The 25976-nt window shown below is 41.0% G+C and overlaps 1 protein-coding gene across 1 annotated transcript in view; it reads left to right on the top strand.

Moving 5' to 3' along the window:
• The first annotated feature begins 3981 nt into the window (after window positions 1-3981).
• Window positions 3982-25976, top strand: part of B4GALNT3 (beta-1,4-N-acetyl-galactosaminyltransferase 3) — a 95495-nt gene continuing 73500 nt past the window's right edge. The window contains exon 1 of the mRNA XM_042467868.1: window positions 3982-4135. Coding sequence (XP_042323802.1) covers window positions 3982-4135 — 154 coding nt within the window. The remainder of the gene's footprint in view (window positions 4136-25976) is intronic.

Below are 25976 nucleotides of genomic sequence, written 5' to 3'. Positions count from 1 at the left end.
CCTTCCACATGCCTTCCCAAAAGACGGGGAAACTGTCCAGATATTAAGATTATAAGGAGAGACTCTTTTCACATCTGGACATCTTCATACTGAAACAGGTGTCCTTCCCTAAAGCTCCATAAGGGTTGGTCACTTTCAATTGAGCGAAACTGGCAATCAGTGCAGGTCTTCCAGTATCAGAATAGTGTGGTTCTTATACAATGTGCCATTTAGCAGCCTATTGCCACATTTTGCATGTGCTGAAGCTTTGGGGTACTCTTCGAGGGCAGCCCCATGTAAATTGTCTTGCCATAGTAGTCAAAGATGCAGTATAACTGGAAAGACATCAAGGCATCCAGTGACACAAGAAATACTAGAAATATATACTAGAAAACATATATACATAGACATCATATACAGTGGTCCCTCCACATTCTTGGCGTTAGGGGTGAAGGACCCTTGTGAATGTGGAAAAACTGAAAATATAAAAAAATACTATTCTTTTCATGCAAGAGAACACCTTTCTAGGAATCTCCAGGTCCTCCAGTGCAACTCCGTGGTCAACAACTGCTAGAGGTTGATCATAGAATCATGCTGGAGGACCTACAAATGCCTAGAGAAGTATTTTCTTTGAGAATGTCTAGGTTTTCCAGCATAACTCTATGGTCAACTTCTGGCAGAGTTGCGCTGGAGAACCTAGAGATTCCTAGAGAGAACATATTAATTAAAATGACAATTAATCAAATCTGCAAAAGTCAAAGCTGCAAATGTGGAGGGCTAACTGTACTAGAAATTTATTCTTCCCAGTTAACTTCAAAGGTGTGACTGGATTCTTTTGTGTCCTTTCCTGCTAAAACAGACTAATACTTTGAATACTCTTGCAATAATACCCTGAAGGTACTAGATCCTATCTGATCTTGGAAGCTATGCAGGGTCAGCTCTGGTTAGCTATAGATTTTAATTGTGCACCTTTCCCTAACTGATGGGTTGAAAAATTACTTTAATATGTTGCAAGGTACCTCCAGGAGTGGCCTAAATATCTTAAAGGCACCAGATCCAGTCTGATTTTGGAAGCTGAGCAGGGTTAGCCCTGGTTAGTACTTGGATGGGAGACTGCCAATGAAAACCAGGTGCTGTAGGCTATATTTCAAAGGAAAGAACTGGCAAAACCACCTCTGAGGAGTCCTTGCCTAAGAAAATCCTATGAAATTAATGGGGTTGCCATAAATCGATAGACAACTTGAAGGAGCAAACACATACCCAAGGGCAGGGATGACTGTTGCCACATCAGATCTCCTATGGAGAAGTAGGAGAGGTCATAATTTGAGCATTAAATGATGTTACGTAAAAGCCACTACTGTCATCTGGGAATCCAAGGACAGTGCTGGGTCAAGAAACCTTCTCAGAGAAGGAAAGTTGTTTAACACTGCATTGATATCCCTCCATACCATATCTCAAGCAGTGTGGTGTAGGGCTTGAGTGTTGAACTACGACTCTGGAAAGCAAGGATCGGATCCCCACTCAGCCATGAAATTTGACCTTGGGGAAGTCACCCTCTCTCAGCCTCAGGGGAAAGCAATGGCAAACCTCCTCTGGAGAAATCTTGCCCCTGGACAGGGATGTAGCCAAGGGGGAGGGGGTCCTTGGGGTCTGGACCCCCCCTTCCATTAGAAAAATGAATGGTGCATGCTGCTGCGCCGCCACACCCAAGCCCCTTTATAATGGTGGCATGTAGTCTGGACCCCCCCTTCCCAAAATCCTGGCTACGTCCCTGCCCCAGATAGGTTCACCTTAAGGATGCGTAACTCAGAAATGACTTGAAGGCACACGACAACAACAACCATCTCAACTCAGAACAACATCTTGACAAAATGCAGGCCTGTAACTACCAGATGTCCTAACAACAAAGGAGGACAAAGCCCCACAAAGTGGAGGCTGTTCCAGAACAAAATGTAGGACATTACAAAATATGGTGGGTCCTTGGTATCCACTGAGGGTTGGTTCCAGGACCCCCGCGGGTGCCAAAATCAACTATCCACATTTTATCCAAAACCAATTATTCCATTTAAGTAGATTACCACAGTACACTCTTATAGTGCTGCTATTCCACTTTTACTGCCCTGGCTGGCTCCTGTTGCATTCTGGGATTTGCAGTTTAAGGGGGGCATTTAGAATTCTCAGCCAGAGAGCTCTTAGGCTTCATTGAACTACAACCCCAGAATGCAACAGGAGGCAGTCAAAGCAGTAAAAGTGGAATAGCTGCACTATAAGAGTGTACTGCGGTAATGTGGCAAGTTCCATTAAATCCAATTTAAGTCCCATTAAATACAATAAATACTTATCCAATTTAGGTCCCATTAAATATAATGAATACTTATCCAATATGGGTCCCATTAAATACAATAAATACTTATCTAATTTAAGTCCTATTAAATACAACAAATACTGATCCAATTTAGGTCCCATTAAATGCAATAAATACTTATCCAATTTAAGTCCCATTAAATACAATGGAAAGGAAAGGAGTGTCCCTTCAATAAAATGGCAAAAATTAAGCTTTGCTCTTGGGAATATATATATACACTTGTCCCTCCATATTTGCTAGGGTTAGGGGCACAAGGCCCCCCCGTGAATACAGTGGACCCTTGTTATACGCTGGGGTTTGGTTCCAAGATCCCCCGTGTATAACAAAATCCGTGTATGCTCAAGTCCCATTAAGTATAATGGCATAGCAAAATGGTGTCCCTTATAAAAAATGGAACATCAAGGTAAATTTATACTTTTTTGGTACATTTTCAAACCGTGTATGCTTGAATCCGTGTATAAAAAATCCATGTATAAGAAGGGCCGACTGTATGGAAAAACCACAAATAACAGAAACACTGTTTTTACCTGAGAGGACACCTCTCTTGGACTCTCTAGGTCCTCCGGTGCAACTCTGTGGTCAATGTCCAACATACACTGACCATAGAATGGGACTGGAGTAGCTACAAATGGTCTTTCAGTGCAACTTATAGTTAAAGTTGGCCACAGAGTTGCACTGGAGGACCTAGACAGTCCTAGAGAGAACCTATTAATGGAATCCGTGAATAATCAAATCCACAAATATCAAAGCTGTCAATATGGAGGGATGACTGTACATTCCCAAGAGCCAAGCTTGATTTTTGCCATTTGATTGAAGGGACGCTCTTTTCCTCTCCTCTGTGTGTATTTTCCAGCTGTAGATAAGGGCTGTAAAAGCTAAATAAGCCCTGACCTAAATAACCATGACCTGCTCCTTCTGAGTGATGCTCTGCCCTTCCTGGGCAGAGGGATGGAATGTAGGACATGTCCTGGAAAGGAGGACGCCTGGCCTGGCCGCCCTGTTGTTTCTAGAGAGCTTTTAGAAGACAGGTGTGTGATGTGAGGGAGGAGGGAGGGAAAGGAGGAGAGCCTCCGCAACCTGAGGAGCTGCCTCTTTCCCTCCCTTTGTGGGAAGCAGAAGGAAGAGGAGGAGGAGGGAGTGGGTGGCTGAGGAGCCCCAGGGAAGGGAAGCCAAGAGCAGCCCACAAGGCGAGAAGGTCCTCCAGCCCGAGGAGGCTCCGGAGAAGGGAAAAGGCGGGCAAGGAGGGCCCCAGAGAAGGAGGGGAAGCCCTGGGCTCCGCAAGGGAAGCAGCCTGGAAGACTGAGGAGGAGGAGGAAGAGGAAGGAAGCGCGGGAAGAGGACGGGGAATGGCTGCTCAGAACTGGGGGTCTCCCACTGGGCAGAACTGGTCCGAACTGGAGGTCTGCAAGTGGTGGTCTCTGGGGCCGTGTCCCTGGGGCAACTAGGGCGGCGAGGACGGCGAGGGCAGTTTTGCCCAGCAGGGGAGCGGCCCCTCTGACGGAACAAGGGGCCCGCGGCGGCGTCTTGGCGGCGGTGGCGAGAGCAGCATCATGCCCTCCTCCTCCCGGTGCTCCTCCCGGTGCTGCTGCTGCTGCTGGCCCTGGTCCCGGGGCTGGGTCTTGGCGGCCTGAGTCGGGATGCGGTGCCGGCCCTTCCAGCTGCGGAAGGCGCTGCTGAGCCGGAGGAGGTCCCGGCTGGTGCTGGCCTTCGGGGTGCTGGCGCTGGGCCTCTGGGCCGCTTACCTGGAGCTGGTGGCCCTGGCCGAGGCAGGAGGACACCCCCTCAGCCGCAGTAAGTCACACTGAGGACAGAACCCGGTTTGGCCCCGCTTGGCTGCCCTTGGCTGCCGTCAAGAGATCTCCAGGTGCCCTTCCTCGGCCTCTCTGCTCAGGGCCATGCTTTGGGGCTGTCCATCTCTCCCATGGCCTTCCTCTCCTTGCCTCCCCTCCTTCTCTTGAGGGGACCAAAGTCCGACAGCCTCCCTTTAGCCCTCTTGGCTTCCAGGGAGAGCTCAGGCGTCCATCTCTTCTAGCAGCCATTTCTTTCTCTTCTTGGCTGTCTCCTCGGAAGAGTTGGCTTTCTTCCTATCAGTGGCTCTGGAGAAAAACAGGGGCCTTCGAGCCATTTGTTGACTTGTGGGGCGACTCCATGGATTTCGAAGGGGTTTCTGAGGCAAGGAATCTTCACAGGTGTTTGATTGATTGATTGATTGATTTGCCCATTCCTTCTTCTGAAATATAGCCCACAGCGCTTGGTGTTCATTGGCGACCTCCCAACCAAGTCCTAACCAAACCTGACCCTGCTTAGCTTCCAAGATCCATTAGGATCAGGTGCCCTTAGAGCAGTGATGGCGAACCTATGGCATGCGTGCCAGAGGTGGCACTCAGAGCCCTCTCTGTGGGCACATGTGCCATCGTCCCAGCACAGAGTTGGCCAGAGTTTGTTATTAGAAAGCCAGAGGGACATGGCACTTTGCAATAAACAAATGGGTTTGGGGTTGCAGTTTGTGCACTTGGCCTCTAAAAGGTTCACCATCACTGCCTTAAGGTATTTAGGCCAGCTTTTTATACAGAGCATTTCAGGCTCAGAGGAAGGCCATGGTAAGCCTCCTCTGAACAAATGTTGCTAAGAAAACCTCATGCTAGAGTCGCCATAGGTTGGAAACGACTTGAAAGCATGCAACAACAAGGGAGACCTTGGTTGAAGCCCTCTGCGCATGAAGCCCTTTGCCCATGGCAGCTCTCTGAATGAAGCATCTCCTGTTCTCAACAGTTCTGTTCCATTCTTGCAGGTTTATGGCTGTGTCCCCCTTGACTGAGTCTCTACATCTGGTATGCGCTCTTCCTCTTTCCTCTTTCCTTCAACTTTACCAAGCATTATCATCTTTTCTAGTGAGTCATGCCTTCTCATGATGTGGCTGAAGTACGACAGCCTCAGTTTAGTCGCCTTGGCTTCTGGGGAGTGTTCAGGTTTGATTTGTCCTTGGACCTATTTGTTTGTCTTTTTAGCTGTCTGTGGCATCCATAGGATTGTCCTCCTGCACCAGACCTCAAACCAGTTGATTTTCTTCCTATCGGCTTTCTTCACTGTCATGTTCTCGCACCAATACATAGTGATGGGAAATACAATGGCATGGACTATCCTAAACTTAGTGCTCAGCTGTAAATATTTGCAGTTCAGGGTTGGTGCCAGGCTTAGATCCAGGTAAACATATGAACATAGAAAGCTGCCTTATGAAGCATCTGCCCACTGGTCCATCTGCCTTAGTATTGCCAATTTTACTGGCAATGGTTCTCCACTGTTTCAAGCAGGGTTTTTTTCCTGGCCTTATCTAGAGATTCCTTGTTACTACTCTGTAGCCTCCCATCTAAGTTTTAACCAGGGCCACACCTTGGATTTAACCAGGGGCAAGTGTTGTATTGTTGAAGCCTTGCTTTCGAGAAACCTGGTTGTAATGTAGTTTTATCAGTCTTTAGACTAATAATGGCTTTAGGCTAATCAGACTTTCGACATAATCACAAGACAATGTGACTCAATAGAAAAGATGATAATGCTCAGTGAGACAGAAAGGAGTAGGAAAAGAGAAAGGCCATGTTTCAGGTGGATAGACTTTATCTAGGAAGCCATAGCCCTGAGTCAGCAAGGCCTGAGCAGCGCAAGTCATGATCAAGAATCTAGAAGGTCTCTTACTCATAGCTGAGGTCAACTTGACAGCAAATAACAATAACAACAACAACAAGTGCATTATTAGCCATGGACCACAGAACTGGAGACCAACTAAAATAAACACAGCTAGCAGGCCATATATGAGGACACATCAAGGAACGGATACATTTCCTGCCCTCCTGAAATTTGACAGCAGCTTAACAACAAAGAGAAAAACTACAAAATGTTCTGATCTTCTCTTGCTCTTTTACATACGCAAAGAGAAGTGTATTCAAAATTTACAGAATAGAGTCATTTCACTCTTTCAGACCTCCATATATACACTGCATACCTCTTAAAAGAAAAATACTGAGGCCCCCTTCTGAACAGCGTTCCCTGGCAGTAAACTTGCTGAACATAGTGAGATATATATGTTGGAGCAAAGATACACAAGATTGCTTTACATATGCATACATTTAGGCAATAGTTTCTTCTCCAATGTTTGTATGAAAATCAGGAAGAAGTCAATGCAAGATTAGTAGATTTTGCTGTTACCGTTGCCCTTTGGATTGTTAAAACCTAGCTTTCTAAATATGTGGTTATAATACAGTTTATCACACTTTAGCCTAATTCAGACAGTTTCAGGCCATAGGGGTTTTATAAGAGGAGGGGTGTCAGCTTGATCAGTCAAGATGCTTTGAAATGTCATATGCTGAATTATTCTGGTACAAATGTAGTGAAAGTGGGCCTTGAACCACATATTTGTAGTCTTCAAGTGTCCTGGCAGTCTCCCAAAGCCTTCCACATTTCCAGGTTTTTTGGTGCAAATTTCTGGTGATTTTCTGCCACCAAACTGCCCTAAACCATCCACAGACACAGCAGTTTGCCTCTCCTGCCCCCGAGAACTACCCTGTTCCCCCAATGTCTTTTGAGGAGGTCAACTTTCAGCTAAAAATTGACCAGAGGTGACATGACATATGGCACAAGGGCGAGGGGAGTAATGGCATGAAAACTGGCTTCTAGCCTTCATGCAGTTGCTCGTAAATGGCCCATTACATTTCTAGATTGTTAGCCAGCATGCATTCAGAAGACCTTTGACTTTGCATAGATTAATGATAGTCTTCTCATATTGTGAACAATTTCAGCAATCAGTCAGATAGACCTTTTATTGAATTGTCTTTGATAACTGGAGAAAGTCTGTGTACAATGGAGGAAATGGTGAGAAGAATTTAATTCTGTTCTCCAGAGCCAGAGCCCAACACCCAAACCACTACACCTCGCTGGCTCACTTAGGATAAACAACTTTATATTCTTTGTATTACTGTTCTCATGTTTTCATATATGTGTGCATATTAATTGTCTGAAATGTATCTTAACTTTCACCTCTTTCTAAAGACAGTAGATAATATAATACAGTGCCATCCAGTTGTGTACAATTAGTGCAGACAGTTTATAATACCTAGCAAATGATTACCTAAAATCATAGACAATCATAGTTCAGCCAAAAGTTTGTGCACATAGGCTATATTAGTTCTGGTATAACATGAGTATAGTACAGGTAGATATGTGTGGATTCATACTATATCAATGGTACTCAAACTTTTTACCCCTGGGATTCCCCTTGAAATCTACATGGGGACATCACTATCCCCTGCCACATCAATTCTTATTTTCATTTGCACATTCATGTATATTTATATTTCAGCATTTTATAAGGAAATAACATTGTTCGAATTAGAACAGTTTTATTTAAGTAAATTAAATATTTATCTCAATGCTTGTATAAATTTTACAGGTAAAAGGTTTGGGGAAAGGAGGAATCAAGATCTCCAGGTCTGCCCCCCACCCCCTGAGCAACTCTCGCCCCACCATTTGAGAACCACTGTACTATAAGGCAGTGGATATCTGTGTTACATTTACATTAGTGTTCTGTCCAAGAGAGCTTGTAAAATTTAAGTGGAAAGATGTTGATCCTCTTTACATTTTATGTGTTTCCTTCAGGACGTGCCAGCAGGATTGCAGTAAATAGGCTCACTTCCATTGTGTGTGAATTGATCTTCTATTATGGGTTGTTTTTATCTTTAGAAACAGGATTGCATAATTTTGCACATGAGCAAAAGTTTAACAGTGCCATGATTTTATGTTTTTTTTAATATATATATATGGATTCAATGGGCCTTGGTTTCCTTTCTCTACAACAGAGGTAGGCAAATTCTTATAGTGTAGGGAACATTTTGTCCCTCCAGATATTGTTGGGCCATACTCGAGTTTGAATCCCAAGTTTCAGTCAAAGTCTCTTCCGAGAAGCCTAGTGTATTCCAGTCAGTTCTGATTTCTTTTATTTCTTTATTTTTCTGGCCTAAAACAGGCCCTGGGATTTAAGTTTAAAGAGGCTCCTGGTGGTGTAGCACAATCAGCTCTCCATATCCACAGATTATTTATCCACGGATTCATGGCTTGAATCCATGGATTCCTCCATGGCTTGAATCCGTGGATAAATATTATATATATGTGTGTGTGTGTGCGTGTGCGCACGCACGCGCGCACACACACACACACACACACACATATATATATAATTTCCAAGAAGCAAATCTTGATTTTGCCATTCTATGCAGCAGACACCATTTTACTATCCATTGTATTTAATGGGACTTGAACATTGAGGATTTTGTTTTCCACAGGGGCCCCTGGAACCAAATCCCAGCAGATACCAGTGGCCCACTGTATGCCATTTTGGGATCATGGGAAGACTGAGTGGACAGCTTATTTTCCCCTGCTCTAAATCAGTTATAGTAAGGGCCAGTACAATTCTATGCATGTTTATGTAGAAGTAGGGTTGTCAGATCTCAGTGATATGGCCTCTCTGCCACAGTCCTTAAGGTGAGATTAGGAAACTCAGAGTAGGAGTCTCTCTCTCTCTCTCTCTCTCTCTCTGGCTTTACTTTGCAAATGAAGATTCAGGAAGGATTCATCCCGTGCTTTCTACAAATGCACTGATAACAAAAAAGGCCAATCCGAGATAAACAAGTCCGGTTGCTGAAAGCATAGCAGAAAGCCTCCTTGGGTGATGTTTCCGGGTTGTGGTTCTTTCTGCATTGTCGTTTCTCTTCGAGACTCGTTCAGCGTGAGCTTTCAAAAAAGGCTGCAGCATCGTGGATAGTGCGTCTCAATGCCTCCCGATGCGAGGCCAGGGCGGATCATTGTTGGTGAAGAGTAGGAGTACTGGCATGAAAATAATTGCTGTGTGTTGTTGGTCCTCACTACTGTAAGCTGATATAAAGTGACTGCTGTAGACAGCCCAATCCATCTCCCTCCTTTTGTGTGTTGTTGTTGCTGTTGTGTACCTTCAAGTCATTTCCAACGTATTGTGACCATAAGGGGAACCACAACTGTTTTTCAGATGATGGTTAGCAACAGTGAGCTACCTCAGTATTTGTTGCCTCAGGAGTCACTAACTACAGCACTACAGAATTGATGCTTTGTGGCTTTTATTATGTTATGTTAACTTTCCTGATTCTGTTCTCCTCTCCTTCCAGCATCCTAAATGGTTGAAGCCACAGTACAATTTCCTTTCTTGGTCTGAGGTATATATGGATTGTGCTATTGTTAGCAAAAAGTGTGGTATTTGTCTTCCTTGTTTAGCTTTGGTTAAGGATTTTATTCCTTTCCTTTTTAATTTTTGAGTTCTCTTTTCTCTCTCTCTTTCTGTTTCTAATTCTCTTTCTCTCCCCTTCTGTAACTACTGGATAAATGTTTATCCTTTTCTGCTGCCTTTTTCTCTTTCCCACTCTCTATTGTCCTCCTTTCCTCACCCCACATCTCCTGCTCACATAAGATGCATCATATTCTCCTTTGCTCCATACTCCTCTCTACAGTTGGCCCTTTACATTTGCAGCTTTAACTTTTGCAGATTTGATTATTTGGAGTTGTGGTTAATATGTTCTCTCTAGCAATCTCAAGGTCCTCCACGATAACTCTGCCAGAAGTTGATGGGCCACTCTTCCAGATGTTTCCTACTGTGTGCATTTGGGTTAGCAGCAATAACCTCATGCTTGGAAATGCTGGAGACTGAACACAGTACAGTAGCATTTTACACTCTTACTGGAAGGTCTGAAGAAATTCTGACCACCTAAACCAGTGATTCTCAACTTTCCAGATGTTTTGGACTCCCAAGATCCCTGATCTCTGTGCAGTGGCATCACTGGGGTGTGTGTGGGAAGGGCAGGCCATACCAGGTGACATCCCAAAAGAAGGAGTTATAGCCAGTTGGGCCCTCCTCCTACTTTGGGGCAGGAGAGGTGAACATGTACCCTTCCTGGTTACTCATTTGCTGGGCTTTCTCACAGGGGAGGAAGCCCAACGATGGAGCAGCAGGAGGGATGAATGTGTGCTCTTCCTGGCTGCTCCATCACTGGGCTTTCATCCTGGGGAGGAAGTGGGCGATGGACCAGCAGGAGGGGTGAACACAGGAAGCCCAGCGACAGAGCAGCAGAAGGGACAAACGTGGGAAAAGCAACAACAGAGCAGCAAGAGAGGCAGACACGCATATTTCCTGGGTGAAATCCTCCACACCAGGTTAAACTGTAGCTAGTGACACCATTGTCATTGACCATGTTGACTAGGGCTTCTGGAAACTGAAGTCCAAAACATGAAGAACCAAAGACTGAAAATTAATAGTCTGAAGTATTTGATACAAGCAGATAAAATTGAAATATGTGTTTTGCTATGTGAAAAGATGACCATTTAAATGATGCTTGGCAGCTAAACAGACCTTCTTTGCCCAATGCTGCTGCTGGCTGTTAAAATGGGCTTGAAGGGGTCAGGCCAGGATATGTTGCTTAGTTACACATATGTAATTAAATAGCTGATGTGGAATATTGGCTATTATTCTAAGTGTTCTTACATCATAGAGGTGTATAAAAAGCTTATGATTTTGGCTCTTTTATTTTAGATTCTTTCTAATGGCTCCCAATGTAGACTTAGCCCTTTTTCATATCAGCCACACACTTGATGCTTTCACTCATCACCCAAACATCACTTTGTTGGTCACTCATTGCCACCTCAAACTCGGCATCAGTGTACATATGAAATTATTAATATTCTTTGTGCCAGTGAACATCAATTTATGAATTAACATTCAGAATAATCTCCAGATTAATGGAGCAGAAGTAAGGAATGTGTGACCCTTTGAATGTTCATAGGATTATAGAATCATAGAGATGGAAGAGACCACAAGGACCATCCAGTCCAATCCCCTGCCATGCAGGAAATCACATTCAAAGCATCCCCGACAGGTGACCATGTTGTTGGACTGTAGGTGCTGTGAACACTTATCATTGGTCGTGATGGTTAGTGTTGATGACAATTGAATTCCAACAACCTCTGGAAGGCCACAGATTCCCCACCTCTAGTTAGGACAATCACAGTCTCCTGTTCCAACTTCTCACCCCTGTCATGCATAGCTTCCTATTCTATTTCCTGTTCACAGGATTTGACATAGTTTCTGGGATGTATGAGCAGATAGACATCCTTTGTCCTCCAATCCAAGAATGAAAAATCAAGATCAGAAGTGGGTCTGAAGTGAGATAAGGTAGAACAAAGTAATCAAATGTGCTTGAGACACTTTAACCCAAAAAGATTTTCCCACTGCAAGCTGCTAAAAATAGAGTTAATGTAAATAGTGTAAGTATTTCCAAAGTTTATGAAATAAGGGCTGCTGCCACATTGCAGAATTAATGCAGTTTAGCACCACTTTAACTGTCATGGCACTATCCTATGGAATGTTGGAATTTGTAATTTATGGTGGCACCAGAGCTCTCCGACAGTGAAGGTTAAATATCTCAGAAAACTACAAATACCAGAATTGAATAGCATTGAGCTATGGACGTTAAAGCAGTGTAAAACTGCATTAAGTCTGCAGTATAGATGCAGCCAAGACCTCAACTTTCTATATGTTAATTCCATAAAACAACAAAATCTTATACTTACTAATAAGTCTACCGCAGAAAGAGGGTTTGACTTCAAATGCTTGCTGAAAAAGCATTTTTATTCAGGCAATTATTTCTACTTGGGGGGGGGGGGAGTGGAGTGTTACATTTGATTTTGAACATTTAAAATTGTATATAATTATTTATTATTTCTTTGTATTTTAAATTATTTTATATTGTTACTAATAGCTACTTTTAATATGACATACTTGAAGATCACAAGGTATCAATTGATTTACCAATATTATAAATAAATGAATATTGGCAAAAGTGATTTAGACCTTCAGCTATTCAAATTTTCAAAGATGAAGACATTGTTCTTTATTGTTGGTGTTACGTGTCTTCAAGTCATTTCCAATTTATGGTGACCCTAGGACAAGCCTATCTTGGGGTTTTCTTGGCAAGATTTGTTCAGAAGAGATTTACTATTGCCTTCCTTTGAGGCTGAGAGTGTGTGACTTGCCCAAAATCACCCAGTGGGTTTCATGGCCGAACCCTGGTCCCCAATTGTAGTTAACACTCAAACCACTAAGTCATGCTGTCTGTTCTTTACTTCTGATAAAATATATAGGTGTAGGAATGCCTTCTAATTTGGAATTATTTAAACTTAATTAGAAGAAGGAGCTTCTATAAAGATTAATATTATAGCTACATTTATATTATTCTGAACAGTCATTCTGAAACATGGAAATGAATAAAATACAGCTGTAATAACAACTGAGACAGAAGTGTTTATTAATATATAATGCAAAACAAAGAAAAGGAAATAGATACTCCAAGCACTTTGTGACTATCATAATGCATCTTTGTTCCTAGCTCCTGATGCATATGTATGTGTGTGCTGTGCATGTATGGGGATAATGAAGATTGATCATTGTGGTTTTATTTTGAAGAGGATGAGAGACATTGTTATTTCAAAAGTGAGACAGATAATACATGTTGGAGAAAAAAATACAACAAAAACATCCTTTCAGAAGACTACATGTTGTAGATGGAATGAAATTAAATGTAATTGTTTTTGAGAAATTAATCACAGGAAGTCAGTGATACTTAAAAGTGTTGATTTAATCATATTTATTTTAATGTAAGCAATAAATAAATAAATCAGAATACTTTTGTATCTGGGAAAATAAAGCAGTGTAAAACTGTTATGAAGTCTGCTAAATACTGAAGAAAAATCCATCTTTGTATTTAGTTTATGTTTGAGAGTTGGCTATTTGTTTGTTTTTTGGTTTGGATTTTTTATGGCTTCTGGTCCTGAAGGCAACCATAGTACCAATAAAAATCTATTTCAATTTGTAGGAATGAAAAACAACTTTTTTTAAAATCACTTTCAGTTTTTGCTCAGCCAAGTTTCCACCTTTTCCAGGTAAAAGCAAGATTTAGCTTGTTCTGTGTTGACAAGATAGTCTCAGCTAAAGGTAAAGAACCTTAGGAATAATGTTCCAAAAAGAAAAGAAAAAAACATTCTCAGACTTTACTTTTAAAATCTCTTTACACAGTCTCCCAGGTGGAAAGCGTAGTGACACGACACATAATTGTGTGCCAGCCACAGTTTCTCCTGTTGCTTTTGCTGATGCAATAGCCTCCATCAACATTTGTTGTTCTAAAACCCAAAGACTGATTCCCGCCTTGCAGTAATTTTCCAGGGCTGGAAGTGGGCTTATAGCAGATCATTATTTCCATTTATGTGTTTGTATTTGCAACAGAACACTGTCTGTTCAAGTTTCTCTAAAGGGTATAGGTGGCATTTTGTATGTGTTAGAGCCTGTACTATGTGTGTATTTACATCTTATGTAGGCATTAAACAAATTATCTGAATTAATTTATCTGGATTAAACACTGCCACTGTATTTCTAGTTGTGATCTCTCTCACACACACACACACACACAGAGAGAGAGAAAGAATCTCTTCCATTAGTTTCTTTAAAGAAGCGTAAAGAAATAATCCTTTTACTATTATTTAAACAGGATGGCCATGCAAATGAAAGAAGCAACTAATCTCTTTGAAATTATTTTTCATGTTCTCCTCTGAAAATACCACTCGATTCAAATATGATACATTCAGCCTTATGGAATAAGAGGAATGTTCCTATTATAAACTGATAATTGATTATAGAATTGATTGTTGTTGCTGCTGTGTGCCTTCACGTCATTTCTGAATCATACTGATCCTGAGGCATTGTCTTGGCAAATCACTGGGTTTTCATCGGAAATTTCTTCAGAGTGGGTTTGCCACTGCCATCCTCTGAGACTGAGAGAGTGTGACATGCTCATGATCACCCAGTGGGTTTCCACCGCCGAGCCAGGGTTCAAATCCTAGTCTCCAGAGTCAGTCCAACAGCCAAAGCTCCACCTCTCAATGCTACAAATTCTACCAGCCCACTAGCAGGCATATTGATATTCTTCTTCCAACTTCCAGTGAAGCTGAGAACCTGTTTGAGATTTCTGGAAGTGAATTTCGTCAGAATATAAGAGGCAGTTGTCCCTGATAAGTGGATGAGATGAGTGGAGTCCTGGATGTCTATTCATGGTACTGCAATATCTGTCTGGAGTTCTGGTCACTTCATCTTTAAAAAGACACGAAAGACCTGGGGAAAGTGCAGGAAAGAGAAAGCAGAACAATCAGAAGGAGAGAGCATTTTCCCTACTAAGAATACTAAAGCATTATTGTGACGCCAGAGCTCTCTGACAGAGAATAGCAATAGCAAGTACATTTCTATACCGCTTATCAGTGTACCTAAGTGGTTTACAAAGTGTAAGCTAATTTAGCCACCTCGGAAGGATGCAAGCCTGAGTCAAGCTTGAGCCCTTTTGCTGGGATTGAACTTGCATGCTTATGGTGGCTGCAGTACAGGCATTTAACCACTGTGCCACCAGGGCTCAGTGTCTCCCAAAAGTACAGCTTCCAGAATCCCCTAGCAGTTAAAGTGGTCTCAAACTGGATTATTTCTGCAGTGTGTTTTGGACCTTAGAGAAAAAGACAACAGGAATTTTTTGATAGCATAAGACTGCAGGACCTGTCATTGGACTGTAGTTCCCATGAGCCCCAACCAGCCTGTACACTGATGAGGGTGTCCTAATGAAATTGATTGGCAATATTTAGGACAGACAAAAAAACACTCTTTTATACAGTGTACAATTATGGCAATACATATAATTTTACCAGTGATGTAAACTTGAACTGATTGACTCAGACTCAGGTCCCTTCAATGACTTGACCTGGACTTAACCTGGCAATAAATGACACACTGACTCAACTCACAACTTGTATATTTTTAGTGATCAACTTGATGGCCTAAATTAACATTATAGCATGGAAAACAGTTTTCTTCCTTTGAACAGTGCTTCCATCTCACTGCTTTTTGCCTACTGCTCATGTGATTAAAGTGATACTTTACATTTGCCATACAAAAGCCTCTGTTTCCTGTAGACCTCTGCCTCCAGTCCATTGCCTAATGTGTTTGCTGTTCCTCTCCAAGAAATGTACCCATGCTATGGGGTGAGTCTTGCCTACTGCTCCTAGGAAAAGCTTAGGTAGTGGGAACAGGCTACTGAGTAAACCTAAATGCCTACCTCAAGCCCCGAGTGTAGGTCATGGAGGGAATAGCAAATGCAATGGGCAATGAGCTTGAGGCAAGAGTTGAGGTCTGCTCAGTAGCCTATCATCACTGCACATTGGAGGAGCCTTCTAAAGTTTTTGAAGTACTTTAGAAGGATCCTTCCACCTCGAGCCCATAGTCTAAACAGGGGTGTCACTGTTGGGTACAGACCACATCAGCTGACATCAAGGGGGAGTGACACCACTATTCCCTAAACAGTAGTGCCTTCGGGCAGAAACAGGCTGCTGCATTCACCTGTATCCCTTTAAAATGCTGAAGAAATGGTGTGAGTGGGCCAAGGCTCAGTGGGAAGAGAAAGAAGAGGCTCCAGGTTTTTTAAAAATTAAAAATGTAATTTAGACATTTAAAAATTGAAAAAAAATTAAACAAATTTATTTTTAAAAAATCACAAATGTTTACTTTAATCACATGAAATTATGTACATATAAATACATTTAGGTTGCGTGTATGATATGCTAATTTAAAGGTGTAATTTTAATTTTGCTAGTTGTTCAAGTCACAACTATTACCATTGCATTTAGTGATAAATGTGATTGATGAATAACATTAGTACAAAAAACATTACTAAAGATTCTATATGGTGTGGTAAGGGAGAAGGTTGTTGGGGAGGGGATGCCGCCATGAGTTACCATACTGAATGATGCCAGCCCTAGTGACACCACTGTCTCTAACATGTCTTGCTTTCCTCTGAGAAATGTGCCCCACAAGTCTTGCCTGCTTTCCTAAGAAAAGCTTTAGAAGCCTCCTCCAATGTGCAATGGGAACAGACTCCTGATCTTGATAAATTGCCTATGATAATTTAACTTTGTGCACATCTTCTTGATTTTCTTGTTACTGAAACTCCACCTCCCACCCACCCACCTCCTTTTTTATGTTAAAGTTGGCTCCCAGACTTGAGACTCAACTTGCGACTTGGCTTGAAAATATTGAAACTCAACTTGAGACATGGAGTAAGAGATTTGAATACATCACTGAATTTTACTGCCATAGGATATTCATTTAGATAGCTTTAAAACAGGATCAGACAAATGTATTGGGGACAGACCTTTCAGCAATTAAGTATGAATGTGATAACTAAATGTAACTTCCATGTTTCAAGGCAGCATACTTTTAAATAGTCATTGCTGGGAAACAAACAGTGGGAGAAAGAATTGTTTTCTTATGCTACTTCTGGTCACTACAGGGCAATTGAATGCTATCAATATAGAGCTTTGCTTGTTCCAATAGTTCTTTTCTTAAATTAATACTCCTTCTTTTAAAATAATTTTCTTTTGTTATAATCCAAGAGGAGTTAATAGGAAATACTAGGTTCGCATTCCATTTCAAAGAAAGTGGATCTCTGTATTGGTTTTGAGGAAATGAATGCTATTCTGCTGAATCAATAGAAGACTTCCAATTTACTCTGCTGAGGTTTGAAATGAAAGACAAGCACTGTGTTGCTTATATCCTCTGGAGAGAGAAAAGATCCTAGTTCCATCTTCAGGTTTGTTTGTGTAAGAATTCATGTAGTCCTCTGGCTTTGAGTGACTCTAAGTACTATTTGTGAAGTGTACAATGTTTGTGTGCTTGCCACAAAGTTCAGTTTGTTACCACTTCTTTTTTTCCTGCAAGACACCTGAGAGAACCTAATTGCAATACTAAGAGTATTAGATGTTACTGTGTAAGAGAAGTGCTTTTAGGAATCTGAAACCAAGGTAGCTATATGTAAAGAGATTTTAGCAGGAAGCATGTGGAAATCCCAAGCATGTGCTACAGACAAATTTAGGAAAATCAGGGTACATCATCAAAAATAGGTATTGCTTTCATGTTTTAACCCAGCTGTAATCACATAAAAAGAACGTCCATTGAACAAGAATAGTCACAAAAAATAAAATTACTGTACTTCATAGATTTGATGAATTTGTTCTTGTATGAAACTTCCAGCGTTCAGAATGATTGACTGTCATGACTTGGCTTGCATTGACAATAATCCTGCAGATCAAGTCATACTATTTGCATATTACACATATAGGAGCTGAGTTGGCATTTTAGTTAAGGTTTATTTCCCAAGACTACAGTATGTGGATCCCAACCTATTTTAAATACTTGATCAATTGCTAATCTAACAGATTAGTTGACAGATACCAAATGTTTCTGGACAGTTTTTGACTTACATTCGTAGATATGGAACCGATCCAAATGTGGCGAAATGCCTTCAGGAAGACTAACACATCACTATTGTGTAATCAAATGTGTATTTAGATTGTCAGCTGCATATTGCAGGTTCATGAGCTGAGATGTTGTGTTCCATAACAGGTTTTTGGTTTGTGCATACTCAGTTAAATAGACACAAGTGCCATCTTACATGTGACAATCAGTAAATGTTGCATACTGTTTGCCTACACCAGAGATTGGTAACTACAGCAAATCTGGGGGACAGTTTTGTGCACAAAATGTGGTGAATGTTTTTCTCGCCAACTTTGGAGTATAAGTCTTATAGCAATAGTAAAAAGCACATTAACCATCAGTTAAATCCCACCTCACAGGGATATAATTTAGAAGAACACACACACACCTCCTTAAGTGCCTGTATTGGGAAAAAGGTGGAATATAAGAAAATAAAATTGATACTACTACTACTACTAATATGTTGCTGCTGTTGTTTGCTAATCAAGTTGAGTTATGGCAATGTTATCAATGAGAGAGCTCCCAGATCCCTGATCATTCGCTGCCCTGCTCAGGTCTTGTAAGCTCAGGGCTGTAGGCTTCCTTGACTGAATCAATTCACCTTTTGTGTGCTCTCCCTCTTTTCTTACTCTGAGGATAATGCAACTCTGTTTTTCTAAAGATAATATAAATGTGTATTTGACAAAAGAGTTCAGTTGTTAGCAGTGGAATAGATACCATCTGCCAGATGGCAAATTCCTGCCATTGTGTAAATAATAGAAAGAGCAGTACCACCTGCCAACAAGCAAAGGTGAACAAAGTTATTCTTGTCACCTGCAGATGTTACGGATAATGCTTCTTTTAGCTATGCTCTTCCTTTCTATGCTCTTTAAAACGTCTTATAGCAGCAGCTGAGAAGACTTCAGCCAGAACCCACTGCTATGTGATTTGGATTGCTTCTCTCCAGTTTTGATGAACACCTTGAGAGACAATTGGAATATTGTATATCTGTCAGTGTCCCCAGCCCTGAAATATACTGTATTATTTTCCAGAAAAATGAAAAGGAAGGAAGGAAGGAACCCTGCCCAAATCTATCCCTCCCAGCTCTCCACATCTTGGCTCTCCATGTTTCTTTGTAAAGCACAGGCTTTATTTCTCTCTATCCTGTGACAATGAGTGCTGAGAGCTTCAGTCTTATTTCCAAATATGAGCAAACTATTAGCTGTCCCTGCCATTGTAGCTGCTCACCTTTAATGAAGTCACGCCCAAAATTCAAGTATCTTTCAAGATTTTCTTATATATTGTAGAAGATGAGGGAGGCTAACGAAGTGCTAATGACATTTCTAAAGACCTCCAGAGCTTTCCCAGCCTGGATGCAAACAGCTAATAATAGCTGCCAATAACATTATTTCATTATCCAGTAGCTCTAGTACCCTGAGGTCTTATAGTAGCTTCCTGTTTCATAAAGCCTACCTGTACTGGAGGAGGGAAATTTTCAGATGTGACAAACTGAACCATGGATTTAATTTGACCCACAGAGGCTTTTGTACTCTTCCCCTTGCAATTAGGATGGGGGGAGGGTGTCCCACTTTTGTAGCTCCCTACCTCACAACTGTCTCATGGGGGGAAATTGTCAGGGGATGACAGCTGGGAAGATGATTGACTTTCCCCCCATGTCTTGCCACCCTCTATTGCATCCGCTCCCCTCTGCATTGCAAGGAGACATTAAAAAGCCTAATTACAGAATTGTAACCTTTTCTCTTAACTCTAATTGCTATGTGTTGTGAGCATTGGAAGAGAAGAGCAGAGATGCAGATGCAGACAGCAAGAGAAAGAAAGCAAGATTGTGGGGAGCAAAGTTTCCTAGAAGGGGAGAGATTGATAAGGGATGGAAGAGACAATGGAAAGTGAAGTAGGGAGAGAGAGTCTGCATTATGCCACATAGAAATTAATTACAAAATAAAGTGACAGCATCAAAACAGAGGGAAGCAAAATCACTCAAATACATATCTAGCTGCATATCTCTATCCACAAGTGGAGGGTGAGTTGAGAATTAGCCTCAAAGGAGTCAATATTTTTGCAGAGCTGCAAAGTGTAAAGATATATTTCTTGTGGCAGTTTAAAAAGTATTTGATGAGAGCAACTAGTGTTGGCTATGAAGGAAACAAGCTTTTTGGCCTTAGGCTGCAGACAAGAAGTCAGTTTATTTGCTTACTTACTCCTATTTTAGATTTGTCATACTTCTCAGTCATAATAACAATAGCACATTTGTAGTCCTCAGCACCTGCCAGAGAGTAAGATTAGAGAAGAAAGTTAGGTTCATATTTACACATATGCACATACACACACTATTGTCTGGAATATTGTCTGGCCTTGAAAGTTCCCTTCTGTGATTAAGGTAGATTTGTGGAGAAGATATTTTCATGAAGACTTGCAGGAGTAAGAAGAGATAACCTCTGCATGGCATAGTCCCAGAGCAGAGGGGAAAGCAGAGGGAAGCATTGCAGCTATTTACAGTTTTTAAAATCGGGATGTTGATCTAGCTTGGTACTAAACTACCACAGGGGATTTGAATTTAAAGATAGCTATGGGTGCGAACAGAAGGCCAGAATAAAGCTGCTTCGGATCACATTGGAGGTATGCTGTTTAAATGTTGCATGCGTCCTATGAGTCCGAAAGCCATGTCACAGACTTGCTTCAGTCCTAAGGATTGGAGCACAGCTTTGGCGCAGCTTCTGGCCTCTTAAGATGTGTGTGTCATTTAAACAGCATACCTCCAAAGTGACCTGAGGCAGCTTTATTTTGGCCTGTCTGTTCAGGCCCTATGTTAACCATAATACAAATTCTGAAGTCCATAATGTGATAATACTTTTATTAAGTCAACCAAAGAGCAAAAAAATCTCAGTTTTTGAAACCACATGTTTCTTCATTAAGCAAAGATTTTAAAAAGCATGCCAGGGAAGATGGGGAAAACAGATAGAAACCTAAATTCTACTTTACTCTTGAGTATTGCAGACCAACTGAATAAGTAAAATTTACCTTTGTGTTGACTCTCCATTCAACAGTTGGTTAATGGGTCTACTTGAATGGTGACTAATCACAGGATGCCAGCAAGTTAATTAATTTTAAATTAAATATTTAAATGTGTTTAATGTACACACCAAATTGCTTCTAACAGCTTTGTGGTGTTCAGTGAATTTCAAAGTAATAATATTAAAATCTTTTTAATTTCCCCCCGTCTCTGCCCAAAGCTCGAGGTGAGGTACAACATGTTAAAATACAAAACACAATTAACAAATAAAAAGAAAGAGAACACATAAAACCGACAGCTAAAATATAATACTACAAAATGATTAAAATACACTTGTATGAGAACTTATTGACTGCCACTAAAAGTGAATGTAGCTCTCTTCATTAAACCTGCTGTGACAGCCATCAGTAGAAACAGCAAGACTTCCTTTTTGGGTCATGTTCTGAAGTCATGCTTGCTTCACTTGTGATCCTCTAACTTAAAAACAGTGGAAATCCCATGATGCAGACTTGATGAATTTGCTCTGAGTGCTTGTTTACTCTTCAGGTAGTTGGGAAGCTCTCTGGAGATATTATGACTTTTATCAGAGTCATGTTTTTTCATATATGCATGTTTAGGCAGGAGAAGGGCATGATGGAGTTGGCTTCCATTTATGCTGCTACTTTTACTCTGAGACTGAAAGTATTACCATACTTTCTTCTACTGGGCAACGACTGTCTGGGCATGTAAATGGGTGGAGTGTTATTTTTTTAAAGGTGTGTGAACTCTTTTTTAAAAATACAGAAACATGCACACACATAACTTCCTGGTATTTGTCATAGCAGCCTCTTCCCACCCCTTTGAATAAACAGCAGTGGTGCTGCAGAGTTAATATCTCAATAATGTATACAAAGTCTTTGGAGAAACACCAGAAGGTGAGATGCACTATCCCAGCAAAGAAAGGAGTGGTCAAGCCAGGTTTGCAAGACTCCAATTGCATTCACATATGTTTTTTCCAAACATTTAAAGCACCAAGAATCTTAGGGATTGCTAAACACTGTGCTTTCCAGATTGCTGTTGCATCCATCAAAGGGTGTAAGTGAATGTGTGGGTATGTACACTGGCTCACACATGTCAGTTTATGAGCACACAGGCATTATTTTGAGCAAAACCATTGCTGGAGGAGAAAGAATTTAAGAGGCCTCCCCATCCTGCTCCTCCAGGCCTCCATTCAAGATTGAAGCCTTTAAAGGCTGCTTTCGGGACTTTCTGAATTCTGAAAAAAGATAGAATCAGCAGCACAATGTTTAGTTTCAGCCAGAGCCAGGTTTACATTAATGGCTCACATTAGTGTTGATGAAACTATCATACTACACAATAGTTAATTCTGAAAGGACAAGGGACAAGAAGTCAGAAGGAGGTTGTTCAGCAAATTAATTCCCAGTCTGATGACAACTATGCTTAAGAGATCAGAAAATTACTGTTATCCTTGTCAGGTTTACATGTCTAAGTAGAAACAGGCAATATGCCACATGCAAGTGGAGTGCAGATGGTTCAAGATCTTGATAGTGTTAATCTATGTTGCATCACTGATATATTCTTCAGCACCATGCTTAACTGATTTATGTAATTTTCTTACTTTGATATATACGCACATATGTGTGTTGACGACTGTAGTCCCCAGTTTAATAAGAAAGACACACTTATGATAGCTAGTACTACTAAACTGGCATTTAAAAGTGTTACAGGTTGAATATCCCTTATCTGGAATTCCAAAATCGGAAATAATGCAAAATCCAAAACTTTTTGAGCTACAACCTAAGTAGTATATTACATTCCTGCATTGTATTTGTAAGGCTGAAGAGAGATGCAGCTGGAGAAGGATGCAAGGTTCTGTGAAATGGCATGAAGCCACATTTCCTGCCATTTCAGAGGCCTTCAATCTCACTCTCTAGCTTCATTATATCTCATTATGCAAATACAGGTATTCCAAAATCCAAATAAAATCTGAAATATGGAACATTTATGAAATGCCCCAAGCATTTCAGATAAGGAATACTCAATCTGTACTATGAATGTAGTATACTATTATCATTTCTAGACACTTGGAAAAGAACCTGTCTGTGTATACACCTGTGTCCACTGGGAGTTGTAGTCCAGAAAGTAACTTTTAAAATCTCTGTTTCTGCATTCTCATCTTTATCCTCTAGATCTGGCCATATGCTTTATAACTATAGACAACAAGAGTCATGGATGACATAATTAACTGGAAATGCTGGTGAAACTTCTGTCTAGTGGGCATCATACCAGATTCCATGCTGGCAGGTTAACAGGCCAGCTTCAAGGCTTGGATCCTGCCAGGCAGGAGGAATATTGTGTGCTTTGGCATTCCCTTGGGACTGAATATCCTGCCCAGATGCAATGCTGTGAAAACGGAGCAAAATGGTTCTGGAAGCCTTTCTCCTTTATGTATATCCTGGAAGCTTTGCAAAATTCCATGAGTAGGTCTTGTTCCAGGTTCTGCGCCAAAGCAAAGGGCCCTAGAAAATATTTAGATCCTTCAGTCTTGATTCTGTAGGAGGGAGCCGTGGCAGTTAAAGTGATGTCAGACTGCATTGTTTCTACACTGTAGATGCACCCTAAGTAGATGCTATCCTAACAGGCAAATCTCAAAAGCCATGTTCTGTCTGCAGATTGTTACATGTACTTTCAGTGGCAAACCTGGAATAGGGGTTCTATGTATCATATGAAATTATTCTGAAAGCTGTTACAAGCTGAGAGAATGAAAGCTTGTTTCCTTCCTCCGTGCTTGTGGCAGGTTTATATTTAGCTGGCAGTATGTGGCATTGTAGGCTGTGTAAAGACAGAAAGAATCTCTCCTGATCATTACCTCACATTGCCCAGCTTCCCAAAGCATTTAAGCAGCCTGGGAGGAGAGCTGGGTGATAAATTTAGATGAGGGGCTTCATGCCAAGTGCTGTGTGTCTGATCCACCCAGGGATTGGCAATACTGAAAGGGAAAACGACATCAGATCTGCTTTCAGAATACTCTAGGTTCCTGAGCCCTCTCTATTCCAAACCTTTACAATGTGAGGAGGAAAAGAGTGCCATTCTCAAGGACATGAAGAAGAGTTTCATAGGAAAGCAACAGAATGCTGGTGTGGTAATGGCGGTGATCTTGTTTCTATAGTAGAATGGCCAAACTATACTGTATCTGTCTTGCATAGATAGCATGGAGTAAATACCTTCTCCATTCAGCTCTTTAACTATGCAGGAGGGCAACTGATACAATTATGTGTGGAATGTTATGGGGCTTTCCTGAAAGAAACCTGACACAAGACTAGAAGCCTACAAAGGCTGCCCTGAATTTCCAACCATTTGGAAAAACAAAATGCAAAGACTCCCCAGAGAATATAGTACCTGTCTTACTCTGAGGGGTGAGGGGAGACTAGCAGCAACTTCAGGGGGAGATTTCAAATAAGGAAAAGTTGCAAGGGAGAAGAGGTATTTCCCCTCTCTCAGTATTTTAGCCTTGTTCCAATTCTCTCTTTCCCTCCCTATCCCCCCATAGCTGCTTGCATCACTATTTTAAAAAAGAGTGATCCAGTTACACATCTTGCAGGTAACATGTGGTTTACCTATTTACATATCTTGGTGTGCTTTCAATTTGTTTCTGATTTATGACCTTAAGGCAAACCTATCATGGGCTTTCTTGGTAAGTTTCTTCAGAGGGGGCTTGCCATTGCCATCCTCTGAGGCTGAGAGAGTATGACATGCCCAAAGTCTCCCAGTGAGTTTCCATAGATAGACTGGGATTCGAACCCTAGTCTCCATAGCCATAGTCCAGCATTCAAACCACTAGGCCACACTGGTCTCCCATTTATATTTATGTAAATTTATATTTATACTTATATAAATTTAGATTTATTACATATATATTTAAATATATATACACATATATTTACATTTTCATACACAGACATACATACATAGTACATATATCTCCTTATAATATGCAGTTACAAATACTTCAGAGGCCCTTATTTCTACATTTGTTCATAGATTCCCAACGACCAACCTCTTGTTCTCCTTCTCCATCTTGTAAGCTAGCTAGTGTGTCATAGATATTATATATGAGGTCTACTCAGCTTTTGGCCTGTGTTGCCAACTGATCACAGCCAGTCAGTCAAATATTGTAGCTGGTTAGAAGGCTGACTGAAACACCCTCACCATTTGTGTTTGCTGTTTTTGCTTTTGCTCTTGTCATCTCAAGCAGGCAAGTTACTAAGCGGCTGGTGGGTTGCCACATCCAACTAGTGGGCTGCATTAAACCCATTGAATCCTAATTATGGGAAGGCAGACTGATATATGTACTTAAAGCTAATTCTGTGCATTAACACACAGCCTTGAACAAAAACATATGCACCCATCTCAGTTTGAAAGTCACAAAGATTATGGTAGTCTTTTTTAAACTTTTAATTTTGCTACCCTCAGTAATTTCTTTCTTTATGTCAGAAAAGGCAGCTGTGTAGTCTTTAAATTAGAGCCAGCCTTGCTAGCAGATGGGTGTGGTGACTAGTCAGAACACAGGGATGGAGGCCAGCAACCCCAATGATCTATATTTGGCTTGGCCAGTTATGTGCTGTGGGACTTTAAAGGAAGCCAGTTTACCTCACTTTGGCTCAAAAAGTTTGTATTAAACTTGTGTGTGTTTTTTTTTAAAAAAATGAATATGCATTTGTTCATCATTGAAAGAAGCTGTGTTATGCTTAAACATATGAAAGTAGAGTAAAACAAGACAAGAAAGCAGATGAAGATGATGTGCAATGGAAATTTGACATTAGAATTTGAAGAAAGAGTTTGCATGGGGTCTGTAAGCCTTCACTAGTGTTAATAGTCTCTGGCAGTAGATTTCAGTGTCTGATATGAACCATGTTGCTGGGATCTTCCAGTTAAAGTAACAGAACTTGCCAACTTTATTGCCTTTTTGAGCCATCAGTCATGAAACTTGCAAGGAAATAATGAGAATTTCATTTCTCAGAAATAAAATTTTCTTGCTTAGGTTACAATGGAAAGCTTTTTAAAAAATGACTGCAGCATGTGCCACATAGGCTCAAAAAGGGAGAGCATATAGGAATTTAATCTTGATATTTGGGTAAGCCTAAATTTTCTTACAATTTCATAGTAAGAGAATGTCTTAATGGCCATTCTCTGACTTT

Source organism: Sceloporus undulatus, chromosome 5 (assembly GCF_019175285.1).
Source record: "Sceloporus undulatus isolate JIND9_A2432 ecotype Alabama chromosome 5, SceUnd_v1.1, whole genome shotgun sequence".
NCBI lineage: Eukaryota > Metazoa > Chordata > Lepidosauria > Squamata > Phrynosomatidae > Sceloporus > Sceloporus undulatus.
Note: the sequence above shows the minus strand (reverse complement) of the source record. Positions and strands in the feature narration are given on the sequence as shown.